The 9,984-nt window shown below is 30.2% G+C and overlaps 1 protein-coding gene across 2 annotated transcripts; it reads right to left on the bottom strand.

The window, feature by feature from the left end:
- Positions 1-451: 451 nt before the first annotated feature.
- Positions 452-5,182, bottom strand: LOC105112316 (uncharacterized). 2 transcript variants are annotated; one of them, XM_011007989.1, is made up of 4 exons: positions 5,050-5,182; positions 3,848-4,760; positions 3,368-3,504; positions 452-1,547 (listed from the first exon to the last, which is right to left on the bottom strand). In XM_011007989.1, exons 2-4 carry the CDS (start codon positions 4,510-4,512, stop codon positions 670-672), a joined length of 1,680 nt encoding a protein of 559 aa, XP_011006291.1. In that variant the 5' UTR covers positions 4,513-4,760; positions 5,050-5,182; the 3' UTR covers positions 452-669. The 2 variants fall into 2 exon arrangements, with proteins under 2 accessions (XP_011006291.1, XP_011006290.1); XM_011007988.1 differs by having other exon boundaries at positions 3,848-5,182.
- Positions 5,183-9,984: the final 4,802 nt, after the last annotated feature.

Raw genomic sequence — 9,984 nt, 5'->3', positions numbered from 1 at the left:
AAAATAAATGAAAAAATTAAATTCAAGCTAAGAAATGTTTTTTATTGTCAATATTATAGAATAAAAAAAGAATGAAAAAATTAAATTCAAGTTAAGAAATGTTTTTAAAATTGGTAATTTGTTTTTACTGATTTTATGCTATTTTGAGGTTTAAAAAAAAAAGAACATTAATAAATTATATTTTAGTTTATTTTTCATGAAATAATCAAATACTAAAAATACATTCTAACTTATTTTTCATCACCCTACCAAATATATATATATATATATATAGAGGAATCCAATTTCCCAAACAAACGAGCCCTTATGCTGTGTAAAATGACAATATGTAGCTTCAAAGCAAAGTTGACTAAGCATCCTTTCCTTCTGCTCATGTCAAACACCAAATGAAGCACTAGATTAAGAAAATGAATAGGCAACTAATGAGTTAACATCAATGAACAAAGCGTTGAGAATTGAAGATTCTCATTCAAGAGGAGGAGAGTTTGCAAGAGAAGATGATCGTGCCCAGGAGTTCCAAATCGAAAGAAAACAAGTCAATTGTAGGGGAATTTATTGCCTCTTAAGCCATTACAATTGTCAGTTTCAGTGTTGCACTGTCATTCTGGAGACAAGAGCGTACAATATTTCAAGAGGCATGATGGTGATTGACCGTCTTTATTCCATTCATCAAAGAAATTTACTGGCCTTGTTAAGTGATGCCGGGGCAGCTGAAAGGATCATTTCCTGTTTCTCTTGCATTGATTGCTTTTGATGTTCCACTCGCTGAAGCTGTGACGACAGTTGAAGCAAGTCAATAGTCGTGTCATCTTCACTGCCAAGGTGATCTTTGGCATTAAATCCATGGTATACCCCATCTGTTATATCAAAGTTGACGCCATGACTATTTTCAGGTATCGGTATTGGACCCAAATGACTCCCCTTGACGGAACTCGTCACCCATGAAGAGAACTTATTTGGCACCACACTTGAAGAAACCTGTGAGCTAACTCCTATGATTTGATCCATGCTGTAACATGTATTTCTGCATGAAACTAGCAGCTGGTGGGCGATAGGAACTCCTGATGAATGGCTTGAAGAATTTTGTGATTGAGATGACAGAAGAGAGCGAGCACAGCCAGAAGCTGTGATCCCCGAGAACTCTTGAATGGTTGATGCTGCATCAAAAGCAGCAAATTCATCATTTCCCAAAGACGTATCCTGGAGAAAAGAATGTGAACTAGAAGTTCTGCCTCCCATAACATCTAGATATCTATCAGTGCTCCCGTTGAAAATGCTTCTTGATGCAGTGCTAGCTCCATCTTCATGAAAAGTTGGAAACATTTTCTCAGAATTATTAGAAGGGAAGAGGGGCTTTGAATGCAGATATGCATTTGTAATGGGAATTGCTGATGGTGGGCTAAAACCAGTCCCATCTTCAATTTTTACACGCTTCCACCAATCATTTTCTCCATATTTATCAGGATGCGATAGGCCACTCTGGAGTATGTCTTGGCAGATAAAAGATGTTGGTAACGCAGTTCCTTGAAACCTGCTGCTGGAAAAGCCTGCACATGTCGGGGAAAAGATTTCAGGATTCCAAAATAATACGTCTAACAAATCAGAAAAGGATATCAAACAAGAAATTGTTGCATAGAGCACTAGGATGTCCTGATTCTAGAAGAAAATTTGGCACAGAAACAATAAGCTATCATTTCTCTACAAAGAGGCAAGCCATACTGCATCCATTGTTTCATCATGTCCCTGGGAAACAGAAACGATCCAAAGCCTTACAATACATGTGTCTTTCCGAAGTTATCCACTAGTCATATTTTTCTTTTCTTGATTTTGGTTAGAACCATCGAGAATGTTATTGAAAAATGCTATGTTACATTAATAATGTGTAAACTATAGGCATATGACTTGATCTGCAGGTCACGTAAGGCTATTACTACCACGGAATTACTAAGTGCTAGCACAACCTAACTAAGGTCTGGGAAGGATGTTCTGTATGTGATCCTAAATTAGATGCTCTAAAGATCAAAACCATGCAGTCCAGAAGGCTCAGTTCCTCTTTATCTTCCCACCAATTATGGGTTTGCTACTTGCGTGGTTCCATTGGGATACTTGAAACAAGTCTGTACACAAAACAATCAAGTATTGAGTCAGCATGGCTATGAAAAACAAATGAGCCTTTCATGACTGATGAGCATGACCTTAGAGTGACATTTCAAGGAAGAACAGTCCTTTCTGTAGCTTATCTGGATGATATCCAAAGAAATGCAGCATCTGAAGATGACTATAACAATATCCAATATGGTAAAAATTCTGTGCTTAATTTTAGCAATCAGAAGCAAGTTTTCAGAAGAAATGGTTCCTGATTTCATTTTCATTCATATTGGGTATCCAAAAGGTTTGCTCGTATGTTATGTCTGCAGAGTGAAGCATAGCCTGGCAGTATAAATTCTTCCAGGATGTAAAATAAAATATTGATTAAATGGTTCCTGATTTCATTTTCATTCATAGTGGGTATCCAAAAGGTTTCCTCGTATGTTATGTCTGCAGGGTGAAGCATAGCCTGGCAGTATAAGTTCTTCCAGGATGTAAAACAAAATATTGATGTTAATCCATGAACATGCTTCTAAAGGCATACATTTGTACACAGGTTCCCAAAAACAGACCAAAATATTCCAGCATAAACTAGGATGAAATCAGAGAAAGCTGCTTTATTTATCTACTAGTAAACAGGACATCAGAAAAAAATTTGATGCACAAAAGCGAGTCAATTTTGATAAAGAAAATGTAGGACAAAACAAAAAAAACAGCAAGTGCAGTTAAGATCAACATGTTACAAATTCTTTTGTATACATTAAAACGAGAATAACAAAACCAAGAATTCTTGTAATGGATTGATATGACAGGGAGTTCCTCCAATACCACAGCCGACTACCATGATTCAAGCTGAGAAAGAAATATAATTTCACCCTCACTTCCTTGAACAAAGTCTAACTACCTAAGAAATTATCAAGTAGTGCATGTATCAACTTCTGAACGGCGAGATAGGAAAAGGTTAAAAAAATGGAAATTGTACAGAGATACTGGTGCAACCAACCTAGATGAAGAATACCATTGATTTATTAAGAGTTACCTTAGATATTAACTTTATAGTAGTAACTGAACATCTAGGAAGTAAAATACAAGGGCTAACATGTAAAAAAAAATTTTACAGCTTGATGAGAAGTTAAGGTGAAGATGACCGTAACGAGACATCCAGACCACGACCAAATATAGCATTCTCTAAACTGACAGCTAAAGCAGCTAGCTGCTGCAATAAACTTAAGCAGAGAAAATACAGTAAAGATAGTAGTAGATATTATGCATGTTTTACCATTGTACGGGTGAAGTAGCCTTCCAGTTCGTCCCGATTGAAGACCAACTTGAGGCTTTCTCCTTCGCTCATTGTGGCCTGCAAGGCGTTTGCGACAGCTGCGCTTACCATCATCAAATTCAGCGAGCAAATGAAACCTGGGCAAGTCAAAAACTAGTAAACATTATAGTGGGAATAATGGACTAGTATAGAGCCATTGTAAAAATATTTAACAGGAATTAAGAATTTACGTTTATACTTCAATGATGATATCTGAACCACAGATCCCTAACAAGCAAAAGCTAAAGATAAATCTGAACTTATTGAGATGTTTGAATTGGGAAAACGCATACACCTTTATGGAAGAGGAAATGCAAGAATTTAAAGAGAGAGAAAATGCAGATGAAGAACATTCGAGGAGAGAGGGACACAAGAAAACAAGAACAGCTTCAACCCTTCTACCAGTGAAAAATAAAAAAGCATAATGTAAACATGGCAAACCTGCTGCATTGCTGACAGAACCTCTGTTCTATTCCATTGACAATGACTTTGGCAGTCCTGGAGTGAACTTCGCATACTTTATGTCTCTTGTGATACTCTTTTGAGGAGCTGAGATCCTTGTTACAATCATAAACTTGGCAAAAGGCAGTATGGGAATTCATTCCTGCTCGATGCCTTCTTGGAGGTGCAGATGACTTAGTTGGGGACACGATAGATGTGCTTTTGGGAATTCTTCTGCAATTCTGTACATCTCTAGGATCACCAAACCTCCCAAGATTCAAATCAATGAATGCAGAAACCCTGCAATCAGAGTCCATCGCAGTGCTTGAAAGCCCGGAAGTGGACTCATCTTCTAAGGAAAATGAATTTGGGACTACCACAAAGGGATTGATGTTTTTTCTACCAGACACCTCACTTATTAAGGCATTCCTGATTGAGGTGTCAGGTACATGTTTCTCTATCAATTGCTGATAACCTAGTTCCCCTCGAGCTCCATTCTCAATAGTTGGTGAACCTGAGGCTAAGAAGTTATATTCAAAATTACATTGATTTTTCAAATCGCAGCTCATCAAAACATTGTTGCTTCTTGAAAACGTATCAGAAGATGAGGTTGGCTCATTGGATACATGACCCTTCCCTCCAAGAACATAGCTCCCAGACTCCATTACAGATGACAAAACCACAGTTTATTAAAATCCACTTTTAAAATTAAGCAAGAAAAGCATCCCCTTAACACTTTATCACTAAAAAGGGCAAAAACTAAGTTAAATTGTATGCCCTAAACCACAAGGGACTTCAAACAAAAAACAAACCACGTGTGACTGATTGTTCAAGAATCTTGCTGAGCTCTGCGCACACTAACTAAAAAAAGCCCAACTCTTTCCAGCCTCCGATTTATGGAACAAATCAGTTCCTGAGACATCAAATGCATCACATAAGAAAACCCATCAAAGACGCCTCAAATTCCAGAGATTTGAACAGAAGAAAAATGACACTGAACCAAAGACCAGGGGTTTGAAAAAGAAGTACTACTGTGCAGAACTAGACCAAAATTTTAAGACTGGCGAAAATCTTTAACACAGAGGAAATGAAAAGTTCCAGATAGCAAGGCAGCTGAAGAAAGCAATTTTAGTTGAAAAAATGTCTGTGCTTTAATAGTTTGGAGTGGAGAAGTGGAATGGTGAAATGAGGTGGTTGGTTACCTTTAGGCAGACCCAATTCACTGAAAATGATTTTTCAAAGTTGTGTTCCCCGAGACTCCATGAAACAGAGCCAGTAGTTGCTCATTTTGGAGAGAGAAAACACACATTGACTCCATTGACAAACTTCTTTTTACTTTGTTTCGTAATTAAGTTAGTTACTATATGGTTACCAAATCAAGAATATAAATTAAATATTATAAAAGTTAGTTACTAGATGCCATTTCTTATACAGTAACACGATATGTTCAAAAGAAAAAAAAAATCCCTTCCTTGATCTAATAAATTTCTTCTTTTTTTTTTTCTTTTCTTTAAGGTAGTTTATTCCATTAACCGACCTTCGCTGCTGCAAGTTATACTATTTTTATTGTGAAACATAAAAAAATATAAAGATTGTTTGAATTTTTGTATTAACATCATTAAACTCAGAAAATTATACGATAAATAATAATATCGTTTGCATTTAAAAAAAATCAAGTTAATAAAAAATCCTATAAAAAATAAATCAAAACTAATTAATTATATAAAAATTAAAACAAAATATATCTTGAAAATTAATTCAAAATAAATCAAATGCTTAAAAAAATTTAGTATTGCATTTAAAAAAAATACATAAGAACATATTTAATTGATTTCATTTTTGCTATCTAAAATATCAAGTTTATGATTCATGTCACTAAGTTTAATTTTGTTTCTTTTCAATATATTTTTTTTCTTAATTATAGGATAAAAGAAAGTTATTTAAAAAGAACTAAATGATGGCATTCAAAGAAAATAAAGTAATGGAATAAAAAAAACCTATAAAAATGATTATTTGTTAAAAAAAAATATTAACATGGTGACATCTTAAAGGAGCTTAGGTCAACTCATATCAATATATTACACCTGCAACTCAAATAATTAAAGCATGAAAACCATATAAAAATTAGATTTGAACAAATTAATCACATAAAAAAATGCATCATGAGGAGATTTGAACAAATTAATCACATAAAAAAAATGCATTATGAGAAAAAATTAAAAAAAATGTTTAAAAAAATATATCAATCAAAAATTAAAAAAATATTTAAAAAAAATATATCGATTTAAATTTTTTTATAAAAAAATATTTTAACAAAAATATATTAGATTGAGTTGAACTTTATAGATTAATCTGTCAGATCTGCGATCGAAAAAAGTTTATTGATTTTTTTAATAAATTTATTCTTTACCAAAATATATATATAAAAAAAAAGAAAATCCAAAAAGAACCTTGGCATGTGGGTTTAAAAAAAAAAGATCAGAAATGTGAGCCTATCAGCCTAACTTGTGTTTCTTGATATGATCCATTTGTTTTTTTTTCTAAAAAGAAGACAGGACTCGTCATCTTCTATTTGTAGAATTCAATGACTAGGGAGTGACTAGAAAATCAGTGTTTCGATTTTGTTTTGCTAGAAAACCTTATTTTCAATGTATATTTTAGTCAAAACATGAAAAACTCCATAAACATCTTGATAAAACTATTTATAATCTCAATAAACCTAAAAAATAACTTGAAAACCTAAAATACTATTTTTATTAAAAAAATCCCTTCCTTAATCTAATGAATTTCTACATTTCTTTTTTCTTGAGGATAGTCTAGTCCATTTACCAACACTTTGCTATGAGTTAAACTATTTTTCTTTGTCCATTTACCAACACTTTGCTATGAGTTATACTATTTTTCTTTAAAAAAAAAAATATCAAGATTGTTTAAATTTTTTTGGTGTCATTAAACTCGGCAAACTATAAGATCAATAATAATATGGTTTGGATTTCAAAAAAATTAAAATAATAATAAAAACCATATGAAAAAACAAATCAAAACCGATTAATCTTATAGAAATCAAAACAAAACACATCTTCAAGACTAATTTAAAATAAACCGAATGATTAAAAAAATTTCAATATTGCATTTTTTCTTAAAAAAAATTATACACAACATATTTGATTGATTTGATCTTTGAGACCTAAAATGTCATACTCATGATTCGGGTCATATAATTTAATGTATTTAATTTCTTTTCCTTTTAATATATTTTTTCTCAATTATTGGATAAAAAAAGTTATTTAAAAAAATTAAAGGATGAAATTCAAAGCAAATAAAGGAACAAAAAAAATCTAGAAAATAACTTAAAAAAATTACACTTGCAACCTGAATTATTAGGTTGTGACAACCATGTAAAAATTTGATTTGAACAAATTAATCCTAAAAGAATTACATCACAAAGAAAAATTAAAAAAAAAAAGAAATGCTTAAAAGAATATATCAATCTAATATATTTTTTATAAAACAAACATTTTGATGATAAAATATTAGATCAAGTTGAACATTTTAGATTAACTTGTTAATCCTACAATCCAAATAGGTTTAAAGATTTTTTTAATAAGCTCTATAAACAGCTTGATAAAACTATTTATGATCTCAATCAACCTAAAAACTGGCTTAAAAACCTTAAATCAACTTCAACTCAAAAATCTTCATACGATAGAGAAAAAGAAGGAAAAATAATACCTAGGTGAAACTCTTATTATCAAGTAAAACTCATTAACACCAAAACTAACCATTTTTATAGTAAAAATTAGTGTATATGAACTCTTTGCATAGAAATTAAGTGACTCTCTCCCGCTCCTCTCACAAAAAAAAAGAAAAAAAAAAGACTATAAAACAAGGAAAATAAAGTTTGGTATCAAATTTGTATTTTTGATAACTAAAGAAACTGATCATTTATTAATTGAAAATTAGAGGGATCAAATTGACCTTTTCTTATGAAATTCTAAGCTACCAGATAGTTTACCCATTTTTTTTTTATCATATGTATTTTAATTTTATCATTCTTTAACAAATTAAAAGGATATTTATCTACACAGTTGTGGTTGCTTTTAAAGCAAACCGCGGCCTTTAAACGATTGGTAACCAAAAAAACCACGATTTACTGTTCATGTAGGGCTGGTGAAAATGAGTTAAAACTGCAGGTTTGTGGAAAGTAGTTATCTGCTGCTTTCCGCAAATTCTATGGAAAACAATGGAGAGTGAATTATAATTCACTCTCCATTGTTCACTCAAGTGAAGTGAACATTTGAGAGTGAACTCCACTGTTCATGTGAATAGTCGAGTTCAATTTCACTGTTCACATGAATAGTAGAGGGTGACCTTGTTCACGTGAACAGTGAAGTCAGAACATTTGAGAGTGAACTCCACTGTTCATATGAATAGTCGAGTTCAATTTTATTGTTCACATGAATAGTAGATGGTAATCTTGTTCACGTGAACAATGAAGTCACTCTCCACTGTTTCTATTACTGTTTTTATTTTTTAATTGTGTTTTATTTAAAAAATTAGAAGAAGATCTCTTGATGACGTAACATTTGCAGAATTTGATCGCAATTTCAATTTTGTTCTTGCCAGATTCAACCTAGTTAAAAAAATTCAGTTTTTATTTTTATTTTTAATTGTATTTTATTCATAAAATTAAAAGAAGATCGTTTGATGACGTAGCACATAATTTAATAGAATAATAAAAAATATTTGATATCAATATTATTTATTTCATAATGTAATAATAGTAGTTAAATCTACAATATTTAAATTAAAAATCATCCATACACGCGCATACATACTATTTTTTTTTAATCAAATATGTTAAATTATTTTTTGTTTAACTTTAATTTTAATCACAGTTTTAACAAAACATATATTTTTCTAAATCAATTTCAACTAAAAATATTTTTTATAAAATATTTTTTTTAAGACACAATAACAACAGTTATTACAATACTAAATACACTTAAAAGTAATTGGTTTGCCTTTAATAGTTGCTACAGTAATATCATCCCACTGCGAATTGTTTTGTGAATTTAAGAAAAAGAGTTGAGGTCTTTTTAACGATATTCTAATGAAATAGTATATTTAAAGCGGTTTTATGTATAGTGTGTGAGATGACACAATATTTTTTTTTGTACATATTATTAAATTTTAATAACAATAATAACACATATCCAACATTTTGTTTATGCAATTTATATCGTGCAGCTTATAGTTACTGGGGAAGAGCCTCCACCATTTTTAGGAAGATGAAGGGTTAGCTCTAGACCCTTTGACCTTCACTTGTTAACTAGATCATGTAGGCACGGCGTTATTATTGGGATCATTTTTTTTAATGAAAAAAATTATTCAAATAATATGTTTTCTAATTAAATAAATTTTGATTATAAACTGAAAATATATAGCATATTAAATGATATTTTTTTAAGTTATTGATATAGAAACATATTAGATGATATTTTTTAAAAACATATTAAAACTGTGATATATTAAATTGATTCAAGTTAACTTTTTGTATTTATAATTTAAGTTATAAAATAGTGATATCCCTATAAAAATTAAATTAAAATGAATTATGAAAGTTAATCTCTATTCAATTTAATTTTTTTAAAAAATTAAAAATTAATAAAATAAATCAGTTGAATAGACAAATATTAATATGTTAAATCTACATATCAGGTCATGAGATCAAAATCATTTCATAAAAAAATTATAAAACTTAATTTATAATAAATTCAATATTAAAAAATAAAAAATATAATTAAAAAAATAATTTAAAAAATAATTTAAATCAACTCGGATTAACATATTAAATCTTCAACCTGAATTACGAGTTCAAAATAAATTTATAAAGGACAAATAATAAAAAAACAATTATGATGTTCATTTTCTAATATATCTAATATTAAAATTTGAATTCAAGAAAAAAAACATTAAATTCAAGAGATTGTTATATAACAAACAAAAAAAATATAATTCATGAATATAATTTAATATTAAATAATAAAATTTAAAAAATGAAATGGTTGAAAGGTTAAATTAAAAAATATAAGAAAAAAAAGTGGGAGTAACTAAAGTAATATAACCGCACTTTT

The sequence above is a fragment of the Populus euphratica genome, unplaced genomic scaffold (genome assembly GCF_000495115.2).
Source record: "Populus euphratica unplaced genomic scaffold, PopEup_1.0 scaffold442.1, whole genome shotgun sequence".
In the NCBI taxonomy this organism is placed as follows: Eukaryota; Viridiplantae; Streptophyta; class Magnoliopsida; order Malpighiales; family Salicaceae; genus Populus; species Populus euphratica.
This window is presented reverse-complemented; position numbering and strand designations above follow the sequence as displayed.